The sequence below is a fragment of the Malurus melanocephalus genome, unplaced genomic scaffold (genome assembly GCF_030028575.1).
Source record: "Malurus melanocephalus ecotype Western Australia unplaced genomic scaffold, MMel_1.1 scaffold_2, whole genome shotgun sequence".
NCBI lineage: Eukaryota > Metazoa > Chordata > Aves > Passeriformes > Maluridae > Malurus > Malurus melanocephalus.
In genome coordinates, this window is record NW_026623234.1 from 3,386,688 (window position 1) to 3,407,785 (window position 21,098).

A 21,098-nucleotide genomic window follows, 5' to 3' on the forward strand; every position below is an offset into this window, starting at 1 on the left:
TCTCGGATTCAGGTTGTCTAAGGGCGTGGAATCCCAACATCCTCTCTCTGGAACACCCAGGGCAAGTGGCAGCCCTGTGTCAGGTTCCCACTGCAAACTGAGAACCAGCATTGGTAGAAACTGAGGACTTGGTCCTCTGGTATGCAGARGCAGGAAGGACACAGTCCCTGCCTCAGCAGCTCCCCAGACCCCTGCATGTCCCCCACTAGCAGCAGCAGCAGCACAGCCTCTGTGGTCTYCCCATAAGGGGACAGTACAGCGGGGTTTGCGGCCTTTACTGGTGAGGCAGGTGGCCCCAGGTGACTCACCAGCAGCTTTGCCATGCAGTTCTGCTCCCCAACGTAGCAGAAGTCCCCAGAGACATTGGTCTCAAACCAGATATGCTCTCCATAGACTGCAGCCTCCTGAAAAACACAAGACAACACATTGTCTGAGAGCAGCCCCAAAGAGGCATCTGAGCCCCTAAAATGCTTTGTGCAAGGGACAAGATACTGGACAAGATACTGGACAAGATACTGGGGGTGGGAGGCTGGAGCTAGGTGTAGGCCAGGAGACAAGATGCACACAACAACCAGGCATATCAGGACAGAGGAAACCTCACAAAGCTGCTGCCATGGCCCACCTGTTGCAAACAAGAGGGCCACAGGAAACCAACTCCAAGACCTACAAACCACTTACCATATCCTGCACAGGGGAGCTACTTTMATCACCCCAAGAGAAAGCATCAGGGAAAATTCAGTGCAGGGGACTCTCCAGAATCAGCTTCTGTTCTACAGCCTGAAGGTGCAGCTTAAAACCTGCGGGGCTTTGCCAGATCTCAGCTGTCAGAAGCAGAAAAGCTGGCAGTGGAGTAGTTATGCCATGCCCCCAGGAACCACCTGTGCCTCCACAGCCTCTCTCTTGCAGAATTAAGCCGTGCTGCCAGCAGCACAGATGCTGGCACCAGCTGGTGGCAATGGCAAAGGCCATAAATGTGTCAAAGTCAGTCACCTGGGAAGCCTCAAACCGGGGAAGTGCCTGCTGCCTCTTGGCCAAAAGCCCATTCCATGCAATGCCCAGCAAAACACACTACAACTTACGCTCCAGTCCACGCTGCTGCGTATCTGCCTCTCTGAGTCGCTCCTCAGGGCTAGCGCCGGGTTTGGCTGGGCTACCATGTGCTGTAGACTGGATTTGGCAATAGCTTTCCTGGAAGACAAAGGAGGGCTGGCTATTAAACATATATACAAAGCACAACCTGCTTCTAGGGCAACATGTGAGGCTGGAAYAGAGAAGCCTTTCTGGAACTAAATGGCTGTAAATGAGGCAAATCTCCAGCTCACCTGGCTGAGTAGTACCTGTTTTTGTGAGATAGTCCTGTGGAATGAAGAGGTAATGGCCATGTTGCTGACAGCTCAGCCAAACACCCAGTACCCAACAGAAAGCACAGCCTGGGCCTGCTGTGTTAATGCTCTCAGTGATGACAGTTCCATTCCAGCGAGCTGTGGTGATGGGGCTGCCTTTGCAGGGACAATCCAATGCCCTTGTCCCACAGAGACTCCCTGTATCTCTCCCACACCAAGGCACCTCAGAGCCTGGGCTGTTTTCAGGGACCAGGAGAACTGGCCAGAATAAAAGCAACTGTTTGGGGCTAGCGAGGTTCTCCCAGATGTGCTAGGGTGGAGGAAAGGAGAACAAATCCAGCCAGCAGGACAAAGTGTGCATCTCCAGCCAGCAACCAGGCCAAACACATTCCTCTGGCCCCAGCCCGACAGAAGAKGACACCCACAAACCCCAGGAGCTGCACAGAGAGAATCCATGGCAGCGCTGGCCCAAGTGGAAGATGCTCAAGGTACACCAGTAGCACTCCAAGACACCGATGGTGGCCAAGGCCAATGGCGTTAAGTCTTTCCTCTCCTTCCCCACCAAACCTGGTTCTGCACCCCACCTCTCCCCTTCCCAAGGCATTGCCTGCTTGCACACTGCCGCCATACATACAGCAGCCGGGGGCTCCAGCCGTCCGGGGTGACGCGGCAGGTGGGATCCGGTCCCAAACCCTCGACGAGGATGGCAGAGGGGCACCCGGTTCCAGCCACTCCTGCACAGCGCTGGGCCAGCAGCCGTGGGCGGCCGGAGGGGAGCAGCCCAGGCTGAGGGGCATCGTTGGAGCGCCGGCGCTGGCTGAGGCGGCGGTAGCGGCCTGGCAGGCCGTAGGCAGCCCTGCCATACATGGCCTCGGTGGGCAGGCGGTGGGAGGAGGCGCGTCGCAGGCAGCGGGGACCCCGTGACAGCAGCCCCGCCTGGAGTGGCCGCTGCYGGGGCAGCATGGCCAGCCACATTTCCTCAGCACAACGCACATGCTGGCCCTGCTCGGCTCCCACTGCTGCACCACCATCCTCTGGAGACTCAGATCTGGAGCTGTCAGTGCGGTGAGACCTGTCCCCCTTCTCTCCTGCGGGAATGAGGCTGGCCAAGAGGACAGTGGGAGCCAGCAGTTGGGCATCAATGGGTTGTGCCTGGCCCCCGCGCTTGGTCTGCACGGCGAACCTGGGGCTGAGGCAGGGTGGYGTGGTGCTGGAGCGGCGGCGGGTGCCGGGACGCCGGCCCAGGCCCAGGCAGGAGAGGGACGCCGCTGGGGTGCATGAGCCGCGGCGGCACTGGGTCAGCGAGGCGGAGGGCAGCCCCACCTGGGAGCGACGCCTGGCTTTGCCCGTGGGCACGGCCACCACGCTGGTGTGCCGCAGCCCCTTCTGCCCAAAGTGCCGCCTAAAAAAGGTTTCCATTGCACCCGGATGGTGGCTGTTAACACAGAGACCAGGAATTAAGTAGGCTCGCCTATGAGTCCCAGGCCAGGCTGTGGCTGTCAGGGCAAGAGGACAGGGGAAATAGGGGACAGAGGGCTGAAGCGAGGGGAGGGGAGGGACAGCAATAGCCTCCAGAGAGMAGCATCAGGGCAGCTAAAGCCTGGCTGAACTGAAAGCAAAACAAAAGCACCACCTCCTCAGAAGCATTTCTCAAGTCCTACCACTGCAAGCAATGCAGGCAGGTAATTGGTCACCAGAATTCAATCCACCAAAACCCATGCAGCTTTGCAGAGAGTGTTCCCAACACTGCAGTGCTCCATGCCTCTTCCCTCTCCCCATCATCTTCAGGAYGATGCACAGCAAACTGCATCGTCAGAGAGAATCTAAAGATCTAAAGCTCCCCTGCACAACTGGAGCCATTTCCTCTCGTCCTATCACTTGTAACTTGAGAGAAGAGACCCATGCCACACCTTGCTACAAACTCCTCTCAGGTAGTTGTAGAGTTCAATAAGGTCTCCCATGAGCCTCCTTTTCTCCAGGTTCCCCAGCTTCCTCAGCTACTCCTCCTAAAATTTGTTCTACAGACCTTTCATCAGCTTTACTGTCCTCTGGACATGCTCCAGCAGTGCAGTGTCTTTCTTGTGATGTGGGCCTAAAGCTGGACCCAGCACTTGAGGTGTGGCCTCACCAGCACCAACTGACAGGGAAACAGTCACTTTCTAGCCCTGCTGGCCACACTATTACTKATACAGGCAAGCATGCTGTTGGCCTTCTTAGCCACCTGGCACATGCTGGATCATGCTCAGATGGTTGTCAATGAGCATCRTCACCAACAGGTATTAAAAACTGTCTGAACAAATAAAACTTATTAAAAAACACAAGTATGAACACAGGATGTGGCATGCTGCAACAAATCCTTTTTAGCCAGCTTTAGCTGTGGGGGAGACATGCTGACCAATGGCACCTCAAATGAGCTGAATGGCTGCTCCCTCCTGCCCCAGATATTCCACCAACACAAAGCTATTGTACCACTTACTGTGTTGCTGCTGTGGGCAGGAAGATCTCTCAACACAGTTTCCTTCCTTTTTGCACCAGTCTCGTGAGGAAATCTGTTAGAACAACCTTGGCTTGACATTTATGTTTGAACACAAGCTGACTGCAGASCTTTTTTATCTTCAGGGCTCTCTGAATGCTGCACGGAATCAAGCTCTGACCACCAGTGGTGAAGGTTATTACAAGACAACCATCTGACAGTTCATGACAGCAGCACGTGGCAGCTCAGATATGCTGGGTGAACATATCCCCACCTCTTGCATCCCATTTTCAACCTGAGCTCCAAATGGTGTATCACAGGTGTTGAGAGCTGCTGCTGGTGGAGCAGATGGACAAACCACTGGGGCTGCCCATGGTTGATATGCTTCAGCAGAGCCATGTGCAGAGCAGATAGGGAACTATGCACTGGGCAGAGAGGAGCCTGAAAGGAGCTAAGCCTTGGAAGCCCCTAGCACATTTCTGGGATCTCCACTGTTTGTCACTGAGAAAAGATGGAGAGCAGCCAGCACCTGTGAATGCTCTGCAGATGGCATTGCTCGGCTCAGTCAGGTGAGGAGGGTGTATGGAGGTAGCCTGGCACTTGCAGGGTGTAAAGAAAAGGAAGTACTGCTGCATGCACTAGGATATCAGCTCTACTTGTGAGCAGATATGCACTATCATTTCAATCTCCTTCTGTGAGAAAGGAGCTCTGGTTTGCTCATGATCCTCAATCAGAGCTCTTGAAAGGTGGGGTTTTTTTTATTACCAGACCGCTCAAAGCATCCTACACATCCTGCCTGGCCTCAGTGSGCAGGAGGCTGAAGCAGGAACATGTCTCAGCAGGATCTAAATGCCCTTGGAAAGCACAGCAGGGATCRAAGAGGAAAAACTTGCATCTTGAAACTTCAGTGGACACAGAGTCTGTGGACCAGCTTATAGAGAGACATCTCTCCAGATATCCAGCAGCCATCCCTCATTTAGTGCTGGTAGTTCCAAAACCAGGCAGGCTGACTCTTAGGGCTAAACACGCAGTTTCTCCCATGACATCACCTCTTGCCCACATCAGTTAGAGCATCCGGATATTAAGCTCCATTATTCTGCTTTGTTTCACTCCCATGTACCATACTTAACAGGCCCTCTGTGATGTGCAGAGGGATCCTGTGCCATACACCTGCTTGGACCTTCCTCTGCATTATTATTCTCTCTGTCCCTCCAGCAGCCTGGTCTWTTCCTGGCAGTGCACAGAAGCAAGAGAGATCTCAGGTTACCTTCATACAGTAACAAATCTGGCACCCCTCTCCTGGCACCAGGGGAGGCAAGAGGACTCTACTGCAGGACACTGCTGGCAGCAAATGCACAAGCCTTGAGCCACAGAGAAGTCTGCACATGAAAACACCATCAGCTCCTCCTGACCTTTCTGCAAACCTCCAATTAGTYGACTGGAAAGCATTTTTTCCAACCACGGGACTACAAGGGAAACAAGTCTAAGAGCTTCACCCTGTTCMATGACGAACACCTGTCCTGATGGCAGCTGGCTGGATGCCTCTGTCCTGGCTTGCTGTGAGTGCAGGGGACATGTTGTGGCACTGGAGCTGGCAGTGTGTGAGCATGAACCCTTATCAGTTTACAAGCTGTCTTCCCCTGGCAAGGGCACTTGACTTGTACGGATCAACTACAAGGCAAGTGTAAGTGTTATTAATAGCCACTCCTGTGTGACAGCAAGATCTCCTGGGCTCCTGCCTCTCTGCTTCTTCCCTGCCAGGACACCAGAGGGACTAAGAGACAAGAGCCTGGGAGCCCATCCAGAACTGCTGCTCATCCCCACCCCACTGGCATACCACTGATTGCCTTCAGTCTCGGTTTCCATCACAAGCTTGCACACCCCACAACCCTTTTTCAATGCTCTGATACTCAGTCTTCCCATGTATGCTGCTGTCCTCACACCACCCCTGCTGAGATCCTGTCCCTGGTTTCCYGTCCTGCTTCCCACGCATCATTGGAACCTCTCCTCTCCCTGGGGCTCCCCAGCCAGGCCTCTCTGATGCTATACAAAGAGCAACCTGCACAGATGAGGTCAGCTGAGGAAGGTGCCCCCATGCCAGTGGGGAAGGGAAAATGCTGGTCAAGATGTGGTGCAGCCCTCAGGCTTTGGTTGCAGTGAGGTGTGCAGCGATCAGCAAGTTCCCAAATTGTGCAGTTTGTTTCTACTCAGAATTTCCATTCCAGCTGTCATCTCTCCTACCAACACACAAACAAAATCGAGTCAGCAGCTCCCCCATGCTGGGTCCAGTATGAGCAAGGAGATGGAGCTTCCCTCCCTTCCAGGGGCAGGGAGGCTTCATCCAAACTATGAGCCTTTCAAAGCATCGTGAGAGGAGAGTTATGGGCTGTGCTCATCTCTTTTAGGATTCATACATTTGCAACAAGTGAATAGCCACCACCTATATGGGTGACTTCTAGGTTTCTGAGCTGCAGGAGCATGGTATTCCCAGGGCAAACTATGGCCAAGGACATCCTCAGTTGCACCGTCACCCTGCAGGGGAGAGGATTACTGCTACAACCTTAAGGTTGCCCCTGCAGGCTGCAGAAGCCAGTCTGTGGTCCTAGCAGGGCACTCTAATGGCAACACGTCCCCACTTATCTCTCAGKGAGCCCTTGGCCTGATCAAGATGAATTGGAGACCTCTCTGCCAGTGAGAAAGCAAGGCAAGTGCTTAGAAACCATCAGGTGGTCAGATGCATGCAGCTGCAGAGGGCCTCCTCCCAGCCCTGTGGTCCTTGAGGTCCCTGCACGTGCTGCATAGAGGCCCCTGCCAGGGCTACTGGGCACGGACATGAAAGCAAGGCACCCCAGCAATATCTAAGCAAGTTTGCCAACTCGTTCAAAAGCCTGTCAGTGTCACTAGGCACTCTGGCTGGCCAACCTGGAAGCCCTGGGACAGCTCTGATTCACAAGGGACAGACAGCTACATCAGTGTAGATTCTCTGTACCCACCTTGTACTCGGCTGAGCAAGAGCACAACTCACAACCAGTCAGGAGCTAGAGATATCACATAGGTGATAAAGCCTCTAAGCTGCATTCTTTAAACGAGCAAGTCAGGGAGATGATGCAGCACCAGGGACCAGTAGCTGCATTGCAACATTGTAGCAAGAAGAAATTAAACACCTTAGTTTGGCATGGTAAGCTTTGCCAAGTGGCAAAGCCAGGGGGAAGTACACTGCTCGGTCCTGCCTCAATCAAAGCAAGGCAAAAGACATCCTACGTTCATGCCTGGCCCTCCACCAAAAAATACTCACATTTCATTTTCTGGGAAAAGCAGAGGCTGGGACCAGAATGGACTCAGACTTTTCTACAGGTCCTAGCATTTTCCCAACATCCTTCTTGTGGCAGCTCTATGCTGCCTCACCCTAAGCTCTGCATGATGCTGTGGCACCATCTCCTTTTCACCACATTCTCAGGGCAAATGTGAGATGTGTTTCAAGGCACATCTGCCAGAGTAGATCAGATCCCCAGTAGAGGCTTCATAAAATGAAATTTGCCAGCCCTAACATTCAGAGTAATGTTTCCATTACAACAATGTGATTTCCTTCCCAAAATCCATGGAAGACAGTGTTTTATCTTAATTTAAACCAAAGCCATCTCCTTGGAGTCTCCTGGGCTGACTCTGGGCATTCWTATCCCTTGACAACTTTCCACCATCATAATGTTATGAAGTTTATATGCCACTACAGTAAATAATCTGCCTCCTGGCAATCAAGAAACCTGACAGCATTGATGTAAACAATCTGTTGCTGCATTTGCCTGAGCAGCCAAACAGTAAGACTGACAGCCTCGAGCCATGAATTAACCAGGGCTGAAATGCAGAGGGCGAGCCACCACTGTCAGCCATGGTGCTGGAGCCCAGGCTGAGCAGGGGTCGGGGGAGAGGCTGGCTACAGAGTTTCTATTTTGGTCCCATCAGCATGGCCAGCGATGCAGGCTGGGAAGTACTTGGAGAGTTTCTTCTCACTCTCTCTGAGCTCCTTTTCCAGAGTGACATGCACAAAGCAAAGCAGCAGGGGCCTCAGCAGGGTGTCTTGGTGGTTTGGGGGCCCAGATCATGGTTTCTTTCACAGATTYCCATTACTACACCCAGTGATGGTCTCCTCCTTCAGTATGCACAGCTCTGCTCCTCACAAGGAGGGACGCGCTATTTAAAGGCCAGTCCCACAGCCCAGCTGTTTGATTCAAACTCCCAGAGCAGCCCTGGAGTTTTCTGCCAGCACACAAGGACGAAATCCTGGCACAGAGATAACTACGGGGCACAGTGCTGCCCCAGGCAGGGCAATACACAGCATCTGCCTGGGGCAGCAGCCCCAGGGAGGAGGCGATGAACCTTGTGTAACAATCAAGCTGGAGTGTGGCAGATACAGAGCACGGGCACTGATTCCCAGGGCTGGTAAGTCTCCGCACTTCACAAAACAAAGTCAAGAAAACCTCAGACACTCCACAACAGGCACTGAAAACTGATCAGAAAGATGGGAATCACATGTCTCCCTCCAGCCCACAGCAGGGATAAGGAAGGGCATCCCAATGTTCCGGGCATAAGCAGGAGATGTCAGTGCCACCAGCACCAGAGGATATGCCACGAGTCCACAGATCTGTCCTGCTTTCCTAAACTATCCCACAGCAAAGAGACTGAGGACTGGGAGTCCCGGCAAGGCACAGGCTGGCTCCCCATACCACCGTCCTCTGCTACGTGCAGATCTTCTGCTGCCACCCCCATGCCACATGGACTGGCAGGATGCAAGCAGCAGAATAGGTGGCTGGAAATACACCACTGGCAGGAAAACCCCATGGAAACAACAGAGAGGCACCACTGAGAGTYACAGTGGCTGTGCTTCCCAGACCCCTCACCTCAGCCCTGGGGACTGCTAGGGATCTGCTTGTTCCAGGCTCTGGCAGTAAACAATGCTCGGCAGAAAGGACGTTGAGGATCTTGGGGATGACTCTGAAGTCTGCTCCCCCTGCCTATCCCAGTGGTCTGAAATCCAGTGCCATACCTACAAACAGAGGGCTGTCTCTCCCCCAGGTCCCCTCCCATACCCCACCCAGAACAAACAAAAGCAGCAGCCATGAGGGAGAGGGATAAGGAGGATGAGGAAAGAGAAGATAGAGGGAAAAAGCCCCCGTGACCTGATCCGGAGAGGCACAGGGGTCCTACAGGTGCCGAGTGGGTCGCAGTGGCCGCGCTGCAGCAGCGGGCCAGCCCTCCTCTACCAAGTCCTAGTTTGGAGAGAGCGCTTGGCTTCTCCCTCTGCTCCTCCCCACGCTGCAAACCCTGACAACGCTCGTTAAAATAACCAACTGCACTTCCTCTCCAAGCAGCCCTGAAGCCAGCTCGCCCCCAGCTGCAGGCGCACGCACCACTGCAGGCCCAGAGAGGGGTCCCCACGGTGCCAGCTGCTCTCTGAACACTCAATTGCAGCTTGGGGATGGCACAGCTTCCCTAGCAGTGGCAGAAGGAGGACATGGGGAGGAACCCACCGAAGCGGCGATTCTCTCCTGCCTCCTTGGAACCTGGATAAAGGGGTTTGCTTGGCTGATGAGAGTCAAGCTGCCTGCCACAGAGAGCCAGTATTTGTGCACAGGAAGTAACCTGCTCCTGAGTTATAGTCTTTAGTCCAGGCAGGCTCCACAGAGGTCTCAGGAGCTTTTTGTCTTCCCTTGTTGTGAAAACCCCCCATGGGACCTCTCATAGCCAGGCTGGGGACTTCCCCGTCATGCTTCACCACCATCCGGGTCCCCCAGCTGCCTCTAGGGACCTGCTCCCAGCCAAACACAACCCATCTCCCTTTTGGGGCCACAAAACCCATGTCCGCTTTAGTCTCTGCAGAGAGGGAGGGAGGGTCACGCCAAAGGCCAGCTCACTCCACGATGCGTCACATGCGTCACCAGCTATTGTTATTTCGGTCATTTACCCTGTGATGAGAGCTGATAGCCACACACAGGCCATAGCTAGTGAGTCAGTGAGGGTGGCTGCAGCTGAGACTTCATCCCTTCACACCCTGCCCCCTCCTGCCTGCCCCTTCCCCTTGCCTACATGTCATAGCTAAAAATAGACAGGGAGCTCTTCTCCTCTGTGTGTAGGAATGTGTGTGTGTTTGGACCGTGCCCAGTGCTTCTTGGGGCCTGGAGCGGAACTACAGTAACACAATCACAGCAAAATGTCGTGGAGGCTGCAGCCAGTGTGACAAGGGCAGCCAGCTGCTTTTCCTGATGGGTTTATTGAAAGCAGTTCACAGGAAACCATGAACCAGAGGGTAGCCAGACCSAAAGGCTGCCATCTCCATCTTGGGCAGAAAGAGCAAGTGGCCTTTGCGAAGCAGTGGGAGGGGTGCAGAGAATACAGGAGTGAACCTGTCCATCGCTGCCCACAAAGCTGCTGACAATTGCATTCAGCTCTTTTCTCACAACTCCAGAGAAGAAAGAGAGCTGCAGATACCCAGGGCAGGCAGGAGGTGTTCACCCCAGTCTCTCCCCCCTCAAAACTGGAAGCTGATGAAGGATAGAGGGCTCTGCCCCTTTCCCTACACAAGATAGCTWCATATTCTMCAGTGGAAATGCCCTTCCCACTGCYRGGAAAAAGCCAGATGCCACTAGCAGTCAAGCAGGTCCCAGCACTGTCACAGCCCCAAGGCAGCCATGCTGCCAGCTGCAGAAGGGCCTCTAGGAACAGGCCCCAGTCCATCATTGTTAAGATTCACTTGCTGGGACTGGCAGGATGTTTTGTCAAAGAAAAAATGTGTTACAGCTAGTCAATCATTTGGAGCAAAGTAGCCTGGTAAGAGATAAGTGCGGTTCCCCCCCAGTCCCATCTCCAGCCAAGGAAGCTTTGCATAGAATCACAAAATGACCTGGATTGSAATAGACTTTAAAGGGCATCYCGTTGCAACCCCACTGYCATAGCCAGGGAYACCTTTCACTAAACCAGGTTCCTCAGAGTCCCATCCAACCTGGTCTAGAACACTTCCAAGGAGGGGTCAAGCCTCCAGCTTGTCTCCAACTGTGCCACGCCCATCTTGCTCTCCCTGCCCCCATGGTCTACACATAGCAGAGACCCCTGCTGATACCACTTGCTGCTCCTCACAGCCACCACAATCTTACCTCCCTCCTGGGCTGGCAGGACCTGGACTTAAAAATAGAAAGAGCCTGGAGGGGTGACTACAGTGGATTCCAGGTAGCCCCAAAATCCTTTCCAAGTCAATCTGACCACCAAGAGGAAGGTCACTAATTCTCCAAGCTCCTGGAGGCAGCGGGAAAGGAAGCCTAAGAGCCCTCTCCTCACACAAACCTTGCTGCCATTTTCCTTCCCCTGTGACTTAGTAAGCCCTCAGTCTGTAAATATACAGGCAGGTGAATGAGTTGTGATGGAGACCTTTGGCTCCCTGTGCTGCTGTCAGAGGTTTCAGTCTGCTGTGTGCAAGCAGAAACCACTGCACCAGGACAAGAGACTCCCCAGGCCCACACAGCCCTGAGCAAGACTTTCCACGTGAGGAGATCCTGGTCCCAYGCACCTGAAACCACACCACAAGTGGCAGCCCCCGCAGGTGTCTGCAAGGGGGAGAACTGCTCAGCATCCCTGAGAAACCCAGTCCCCAGTGATCTCTCTACACCACAAAGCCTGAGACAGGAAAGGCACCTCCCAAGCCTTCATCATGACCCTGTGACTAAGCAACACACATGCTGACTTGCCACACGAGTGGCATTTGTTGGTTTAACTGTAACCCTGCTACTGATATCATGTCTAACCTTTGGTTTCACTTTTTCACCTTGTGGCAGCAAGCGACTGAGTCTTTTTCTCCCACATCTCACATCAAAATTCATTTAAAAACGTTAAATCTATCATTTCTTGGCTTTGCTGAACATAAGCTTGTCCTGCTGCTACAAATAGGAGGACAGGAGGAAAAGCTGGTTTTTTTTTTCCTCCTCCACCCTTTGTGTTCTAAATGCCCTCAGTATATCTGCTCTTACGTGCTTTCTTTTCTTCTCTCATCTTAACATCCCACATCTATGAGCATCACTGATGGGCTTTTTTTCTCCCATCATCCTTCAGAGAAGGGAAAAGGCAATGCCAGCGCAGAGAGCAGATAGCTGCCCCCCTTCCTGGAATGGGCTAGCACTTTAGCACAGATGAGTAACACAAGGCAGCCTTGCCCTGCTTCCCGAGGTTCTCTGCTCCTCCTCCCATGCTCACAGAGAGACACTGGGTGCTCCAGAGACCTGCGGTGTGCAGGGAGTGACCCAGGCTCCAGGTGCAGAAGTTGGGTGGATGCCATTTTGTGGCTCTGAGTGCTACCAGGACATGCAAGCCTGTCCTGGGGGAGCTGTACCGGGGAGCTGGCTGACAGCTGCCTTGGCTGGAGGCTTGCCTCTGAGCATCAGCCAGCCCACAGCAGCTGACCAGTTTAAGCCATCAAATTCACCAGCCCCTTCAGCCATGGCAGCACAAAAAAAGCTCTATGTGGATGCTTTGCCAAGCCCTTTCTTGCAGAACAGAGGAAAGCAAAACCAGGAGCAATGAGTCAAGGCCAGCAACCCCTGCAGAGGGGACATGTCACAACACACAGCTGAAGTCAGCTGCAGGGAAACGGCTGGAGCTGCACAGCAGAGAACCAAAGAGCTCCGAAGAGCGACCGTGCCCTCTGGTGTTCAACCCACAGCTCTTTGGATCTCTTCAAAATCCATCTGCCCCCACTCTGCAGAGCACCAACTGGCTACAATGCCTCTTGCTCCCAACAACCTCCAACCACAGGACTCCCAAGAAGCCCTGGGGCCCAAGACTTTCATGTCTACAGCATCAGACAAGCAAGAGACTGASTGGCAAACTCAGAAAGGCCCAGGATGCCATGCAGAGAAACTGTATAGCAGAAGCCAGGAAGAGCAGCTAAGGGTCTTCCCCTGTAGCACTCAYACACATGCAGCCAAATCCTGACCAGGCTGATGTGCTGCCCAACAAAGACCATGGCATAGGAAGCCTGGGAATGGAAGCTGGGACTTGTCCCTACCTCCACATCTCATTGGGAGTACTCATGAGTGGGGTATTGACTAGCCCCAACACCATGGCTAGCCTAGGAACTGGCTCCCACATAGCCACTATGTCCCAGCAATGGTGATTGTCTCCCAGATCCTGGTTTTCCACCATTTCTGGAAGTCACAGCCTTACTGAACTTCAGACTGCTTCAGTTCAATTTTATTATTTATTAGTTATTGTTATTTAATTTAATCATTTGGCAAAACCACCTCCAGAGCTGTCACCTTAGGTCTTCCAAGCACTCAGCATGCACAGGGTCTAGGTGCTCATGCCCACAATGGCTGGGACATAGAGGCGGAAGAGATCAACTGACCTTTAATTCAAACTCCAGCAAGACAGGAGCTGCTATGTTAGTCGATCAAAGTCCAGCAGTATGCTGCCCTCTAGAACAAGGTTAGTGACACAGGCATCAGGCAGGCAGCCTGGCTTTCAGYGGCCTTGGTTAGTACAGACACAAGAGGGTGAAGTGGGGTGATACGTGCGTGGGAGGGAGGAGAGCGCTTGAGAAGAAACGTTGCAGCAGCTGCTGGGACTGCACAGCCTGCGCAAGCCAATAAAAATACCACATACTTATACACCGCTGGTCGGTGCTTTATCCTCCTGGATCCCCATCGGCTGGGCTGGCTGCCCTGGAGACAAAGGAAGACACCTTTGTGGGGCAGGTGGAGTCTAGGGACACAAAGAGAGTGGTCAGCAAGCYATGAACATGCCTGGCTGCCCAGCACACAGCACTATCCTCCCCCTCCCCAGTTTTGCTGCCCCAGTGCCATCTCTCCGCCACACGTGCTCTCCCCTTGCCTTGGCACTTGCAGGTCCCAGGGGCTCCAATGGCACCCGTGCCACCAGCCATGCTGTCAGCTATGGAGATCACTGCAAACAACATGCCCATGAAGTTGGTGTCAGCAAGGCTGCTTTTCCCTTAAGAGCCAGTCAGCAAAAACCAAGCACCACAACACTGCTGCATCTGGGATACAAACCCAGCCCAGTTCAGAGTCACCTCCAGCCCAACCCAGCTGGCTGCAAGAGTGCACACGACTCAGGGAGCAGGGCCAGGCTGGCACAGAAAGTCCAGCTTCCCTTCCTCCTTCCCTGTGCTGGCCTGGCTCCTGGCTGCCTTCCTTCACCTCGACCGCTGGGTTCAGGCATGGAACTTCAAATAAATCATGAAGGCACTCTACAAGCCTTGCACGGAGGAGCATTGTTTGGGCAGGGCAGAGCAGTTCACCTGCTCCCAACCCACTGGCCCTTGTGCAGGGGCAGCATGCCTTATGAGCCCTGACTACCACCAGCCAGGGGCTGGGGAGCAAAGCTCTTGGTGACCCAATGCACATGGGAAGCATCATTCTTGAGACACTGACACTCACCCCCACCACATCTCCTTCCTCACTCTTCAAACAAGAAAACTTGTGGGCAGGCAACATTGCTCGAGCCCAGATGGGGGATCCTCACCAACAGCCTCTGCCRGAGCATCAGCCCCATGCTAATCTGCAACCCTGACAGGAGCTGTACCGGRGAGCAGAACACCTCCTTCCATGCATCCTGGCAACTCTCACAGGACAGGAGCCCTGTAGCTTCTTAATCCTGCCCTCTGCCAGCTTCACATGGGTGCAAAATCTCTGCAGAAAACACCCACCCCCAGCACATCCCAGCAGCGGCAGCTGCCATGCGCCAGCTGCCAGAGTGCCCCATGCCATGTCCCCTTGCRTGGTGACCTAGAGTTTGGGCAGTAAGAGGCTTAGCCCTGGATCTGAGAGGCTCCTGGCCAGGGCAGCAAGGCAGGATGATGTACAGATAATCTGACCAAGTGGGAACTTTCACACAGAGGGGATGGCATGTATCCACCTGCATGGTCCTCTGCTCCCTCTCTTGGATAGCTACAGGCTGGGAGCTCAGGAGGAGGCTCCAAGCCAGCTTAAGTACTTCTGCCCCGTGATTCTCTGTCCTCATCCCGTTGGTGAGTCCTGCCCCAGAGGGGAGGTGGGACCCTCCACAGCCAGAGGGGAGCAGGCAGCAAGGAGTACTCTCTCCTCTTTGGCTCTGGATTCACACCTGGGCTGACAGTGGCAAGMAAGGGACAGGCTGAGGCTGTTGAGCACACACATTTCCTGTGGAAGCCAAGCTGCAACAAAACAAGGGGAAAACCTTCTGCAAGAAGGCTCTGTATTAGTTACCCYGACTCCCTGGGCCAGCCAGCTGAGACACATGACTTTCTTCAAAGCCATAGCATGTGCTGGAGCCAAGGCTGCTCCAGCCCTGTAAAGAGACAAGATGCTGCTGGCAAGTAGGGAAAGTGAGATGGAGTGAGTGGAGCTGGGGAAAGGCCAAACACCAAGCCCTTACCTATTGGTGCTGGGTGGGATTTTCACACCTCTCTGGCTGAGTGCCCCCAGTGGGGCTGGGACTAGAGCCTGCCACAAGCCGGCATCCTGCAGTAATGCCAGGGGGACAGCAACAGCCCATGAGACACACTAAAGGAATCTCCCCCAACACGRGGCACATGGAGGACAGGGTAGCAGCCAAAGGGTGGGACTACCTCCAGCCAGACCTGTCTGCTCCCAGAGTGGGGCTTTCCCACCAGTGCCATGTACCTRCCACCCTGCACCCCCAGCTTGGGCAGCATCCTGCAGTTCCCCAGAGAAAGGTCTCYAGTTCTCACAGCTGGACAGGGCTCCTCTGAGATGGGGCACAGTTAGCTCCTTTCCCCATGCCCTGGATCACTGGGAAGGGCTGACAGCCGTCAGATGGGCAAAGCTCAAGCAGGCTATTTCAAAGTGTGGGAGCAATGGTCACAGGTAGAAACTGGAATTGACAGCCTAACTYAGTCAGCACAACTTGCCCGGCAGGCAGGGCTGAGACAGGAGATCCATTAACTCCCACTGTCTGGGACAGCATGGAGTGGGAAGAGATCCTCTCAGCTCCTCATCACAATGGGGAAGAGTCTCCCCTGGGTGCAGAGCTCACAGTTAACTACAAAATTAGCACTCTAAGSCATCAACCCCTACACTGCAGAGAGGAGAACAGCACTGGGTCTAAGACATATGCCAGTGTGGACAGGAGGTCTCCATCCCCAGTAGGCACTGGCCTGGCCAGCGCAGCCTCATTGCTTGCCTAGGCAGAACTTCACCCTCCACGTGGCATCCTGCTGGGGAGAAGAAAGCCTCACAGCTCCCAAAGACAGACTGCAGCTGCTGCTGGGTCTGCAACTTGCAACAGAAACACAGAGTATTACTTTTGTAACACTGGAGAGCGGGCCCAGGAAAAGTTCCTGAACTCAGGATGGCAAAGACAGAGCCGCTTATTCGCCCAGAGCTTGGTGCCAGCTCAAGAACCAGCAAGACAGGTTTCCCCTATTTTCACGTCTAGCTCGTGTTCCCGAGTCAGGTCTGCACCAGAGTCCCCACCTCCAACAGTCTCCAGAAGAAGGAATTCACCTCCTGCCAGTCCCCCATCTCTTCCAAAAAAGATTGTTTATGGGCCCAAGGGTCAAGGAGTTTTAGCCTGCAGCCCTTGCATTACTCCTGAACTCAGCACCTCAAAGTCGGCACTGGTTTAAAGAGCCAGCAAGCAAGCAAAAGTRTGGCTCAGAGAACTCAGGAGCTTCAGCTCACAGAGTCACCCGGGAAAAAGAAAACACATCTCCACCGAGAGCAGAGCTGCAAGTTAAATTTAGCTTTGCCAAGTCTCTGGGGAGACCGTCTGCTCCCCAGGCACTGCGCGATTACGAGTAAAGGAAATTCTACACTCTATCTCCCACCACCTGCCAGAGCTCAGGTTGCCTTTTGTGAGAGCATCGCCCCTATTGCAGAGGGCTGGTCTCTCCTTAGGCCCCAAGAAGACTCACACAACCAAATAGCTCTCAAACTCTCCTTGCTTGCACCACTCACAGCTCTGTCTCTCCCCTCTCAACACTGACTCCTTGCAAAGACCTGTGCCCACTTCCAGTGCCTGACTCTCTTCCCAGTGTTTTTGTTCAAAGGAGGAAAGAGGTCCATCCTTCAGCCCTCTGAGGAGATTACAGGGTTTCCTGGAAAGGATCCTCCAACTCCTAAGAAGATTAGTGCAAGGCGTCCCTGCCCRTGGGGGAAGGARGGGGGTGGATGATCTTTAAAGTCCTTTCCAACATAAACCATTCTATGATGCTATAATTAAAGGTCCTGAYACCTTCTCTGGCACAGGCACATGTCACTGTGGTAGCCCTTGCTCCAATCTTGGGAGTGCAGGGGAGCTGCCAGGGGGTGCCTAGGACTGAAGAGACAAGGCAGGTGGCAGGTAGGGACCACACCAGAGAGAACCTCAGCCTCTGGAAGCAGTCAGACCCCCCAAACTCTGATCCTTCCCTGCCCTATCCCACAGCCTCATAGTGAGCTGGTGGCTCCCTTAGCCTAGCTACACTGTGAGGCTGCATTGGCTGCCAACAGGCACAGCTGATCAGTGTGCCCAGTGCTTTTTTTTCCCTCGTCGACCCTGAGCAGCCCCAGAGGAGGTCAGGCCCTGAGCGGAGATCACAGAGCAAACTCAGCAGCAGAAACAACTCTCTTGCCACATCCCATCTGCCCTGCAAACAAGCCCAAGTGTCACTGCAGGGGACAGCTGGGGATTCCCACAAGTGACACTGGCCCAGGCCCTGCTAAAGCTACCCATCACCTCTGAGCAGGACGGGGAGCAGAAGCTGGAGGGTTCCAGAGCTAGAGGCATCCAAAATCCGCATGCATGGAGAAGTAGGAAGATGATTGCTCAACAGCTGGCTGGCAGCAAGGTGCCTTGTGAAAAAGCTTGTCCCAAGGGAAGCACTGTTCTTAGCCTGCCAGCCTGCAAGGCACAAACTTCAGGCTCCTCACTACCATCTGATCTTCCCCCAGGGGCACCAGGGGCTTACCCTACTGCACAGCCCCACTATTGCACCTGCACAGGGGAAAGTGGGCCCAAGGGTCAGCAGGTTCGAGAGCACTCCACACACAGCAGGGATGGGGAAGGGTTGGGCTGCTGTTCCAGTGGCACATTGTTCTCAGCTTTCACATGGGTGTAAGCATCAAGCTGCAAGAAAGACAGCGACAAGTGACATCCCAGAAAGATGTAGGCGGGTGCTCGGCTCAGTTTCTTGAGCACCGTTTACCCACAGGCTGTGCCACCCACAGACCTTTCCTGGGGCAATGGCAGGCACCCCCAGGCTCACATGCAGGCTCCAGCACAAGACCTGCCAAAGGGTCACAGCCAAAAACTTGGTTCCATGCTCTCTGCTGGACTACCACCTGCCAGCTGCCCCACTGGTGACTACGGGCCCTGCTTATGCTATTGCACTGGCCATTACACATACTTCCTTTGAAGTGGGAATTGTTACAGAAGCCCTGAAGCCCACAGGGAGGATCCATTTCAAACTCCCACCTCACTGGCACAGGGGGGTGAGCAAGAAACTGGCATTGTCCCCAGCACTCACACTCCWTCCCCAAATCCTCCCTGGAAAGGGTAAACTGTGCAGTTCACTCACAGCACAAGAAACAGGGCACCTAGAAAGGCAATTTAATCCTAACCACCTCTTATCTGATCAGCCCAAATCTCTTTATCAGCCCAATTAAAATAATTACCCATCCATGGCCCGGATGCATGTATTGTGCACTTGTCTCTGTCGGCTCTAGAGCCAATTACTCCACCCTCCTGTAAGGCAATTATAAGGTACAGAAATAAGCCTGCTTGCAAAACACGGGACTAATGTACCACCGGAGGCCGGAGCTTGGGGGCTCACCTTTCTATTGCTTCAAATCCATGAGGGCTCACCTGCCCTAGGGACAAGACAGGATCTCTTGCCATTTTGCGGACCCCTGCCTCCCCTGGCCATGCCTCACAGTGTTGCTGCAGGCAGAGTCTAGCACAGTGTGTCCACCCTCAGGACACCTCTCTCCTTGAAGCCAGGGCTCTCCAGAGACCCACCACTGCCAATGAGCGAATTCCTCCCCATTACCTAAGCTTCCTCTAGACCTGTTTCCCAGCCACATATGCTCTGGGTAAAGCCCAGAACAGAAGAGGGTACAAATTTCCACKCACAGCTGTTGGAAAGCATTTGTGGAGTAGGGGCTGGCTGTACTTCTTGACAAAAGGAAGTGCATCACAGCCTTCCCTGTAATTCCCTCAGAGGGAAATTCATGCCATCCTCTTCTTCAGCATTCAGGTGGGCATGAATTCCGTGGCATGCAGACAATTATGCTGCATGACTCCCCATCAAGTCTACCTCCCACAGGCATGTGTGGGAGCCCCTTCAATCTTAGAGGTCTGTGGGAATCTCTCCTCACTACCCTGAAGCTTCAGGTGCTGCATTCATCACCCTGAAGCCAGAGAGAACCGGGTTCCTCCATTAGCAGCAGAAGAGTGAGACAAATATCCATGCACCAAACAACCCCACAGGCATTTCCAGCTGTCCTGGAAGGCCTGATGGCCTCCTCCAGCTTGGCACCTCCTGCCCATCCCACTTTGCCTCTCCCTATATGTCCATGCTGCCAAAGGTTGTTCACATGTGGAGAATCTCCCCTTGACTCTGACCTACATTGCAGTAACAGCGGCCTGACMCCCCCGCAGTCAAAGAGAGATACCACACGGTTTTGGGGACAGGCTAGAGATGGCCAGAARCTCAAGGCAGCCACTGTGGGCAGCTCTGAAAGCAGAGCAGAGAACACTGCTCTGTGCTGGAGTGGCCTTGCAAGCCATCCCCTCCCAGTTCCGGCTTGGCTGCGAAGGTTGAAAGTGGGGCCTTTCCCCTCCATTCAGTACCTGTGGTACTGGTGACACTGCATCCTGCCTCAGCTGCTCCCATATGCCCAAAATGCTCCCACATGTCCAAAATGCTCATGCAAGTTTGTCACAGGGCCCCAACATGGCTGGGGACAGGAGTTATTCAAGTTCAAAGAAAGAATGAGACAATGGGGGTGGTTTGGCCCACAGAAAAGTTCGAGGGGAAACATTATTACCATCTTCAGCAACCTGATGGGAAGGTATAGAGAAGATTGGTTTAGATGCTGCCCAGACATGCACAGTGACAACCTGAGARAGAACAGGCACGGGTTGCAACAAGGGAAGTGGAATAGATATTAGAGGAGAAAAATTCCCGAGGAGCTCCAGCATGGGAGTGGGTGCCCATGGAAGCTGTGTTTTCTAYACTCAGGCAACACTCAAAGCTCAACATCAGTAGCCTGATCAAATTCGTCCCCACTTTGAGGCAGAAGTGTGGACCAGGCGAACTCCAGAGGTTCCTTCAGACCTCAGGTACTTAGTGTTTTCAAAGACCTCCGAGTGGCAGACGTACGGGGCTCTGGTACTTCGAGGTACTTCGTTTACACGGTCCAAATCCCCACGAGGCCAACTGAGGCTGAGGGAGGCACAAGGAGCCCAGCCGGCTCTGGGAAGGATGCATGCGAAGCCGGGATCCCAGCCAGCAGCACGGGACGAGCACAGCCATCCGCCGGCGCGGCAGGACTGCCAGTGTCGCAGGCGAAGCACGGGACGGGCGTGCGGGGAGGGAGGCAGGCAGTTCTGGGCGGSTGGAAGCGAATCCCCCAGAGACGCGGCTCCCACTCCACGGGGAGAGCGCGCAGCGAGAGCAACGCTCCCCAACTTCCCATCGCTGGTGCCAAGAGTTCGAAARGAGCGTAAAGCAAATTCACCCCGCTCCATCCCCACACCGTGTCCCGCTGCGCTCAGCCGGGGTCAGCCCCTCGGCCAGGCCTGGTGAACAGTTTGATGACGGACCGGCGGCGGGAGCTCCTCGGGAGCCGGCGCTCCGCCGCCTCCGTTCCGGATGCTCCAGCGCCTACAGGCAGCCCCTGCCCGGGAGCCTGGTTCCCTCCGGCCCTGCTCCGCCGCCAGGTGCAGGGACGGTGGGGCAGCCACCACTCGGTGCTCGCTCGTCCGGCGGGACCCGCCGCCCGGCCCGCCCGGTGCTCACCTGCGCCCGAAGAGCTTGAGGCCGGTGAAGCGCTTGTTGCTGTGGCGGCGGCCCAGCGGAGGCGGCGGCGGCGGCCCCAACTCGGGCTCGGCGCCGCCCGTCGCCCCGGAGGAGTCGGCTGTGGCAGCGGCGGCATCGGAGGAGGAGGCGGAGGAGGGCGAGCCACCGGACGGCGGGGGCCGAGCCGCCTGCATGGCCGAGCTCAGGGCTCGGCGCCGCCGCTACCGCGGTTCCGAGCCAGGGGAGGGCAGCGGGGGCGGGCGCGGGGCGCGGCCGGCCC

General features: G+C 54.6%; 1 protein-coding gene across 2 annotated transcripts in view; it reads right to left on the reverse strand.

Annotated features, from left to right (window-relative positions):
- The window catches only part of DGKZ (diacylglycerol kinase zeta), a 44,026-nt gene extending 22,961 nt beyond the window's left edge, over positions 1-21,065 (reverse strand). Inside the window, exons 1-3 of one of the 2 annotated variants that reach the window (XM_057365118.1) lie at positions 20,819-21,065; positions 1,080-1,188; positions 309-404 (exon numbers count right to left, since the gene is read on the reverse strand). In XM_057365118.1, the coding sequence (XP_057221101.1) occupies positions 309-404; positions 1,080-1,188; positions 20,819-21,012 (399 nt within the window). In that variant the 5' untranslated portion in view covers positions 21,013-21,065. Of the gene's footprint in view, positions 1-308; positions 405-1,079; positions 1,189-1,977; positions 2,785-20,818 lie in introns of those variants that run through there. The other variant, XM_057365109.1, reaches the window with a different exon arrangement.
- Between the last annotated feature and the right edge of the window lie 33 nt (positions 21,066-21,098).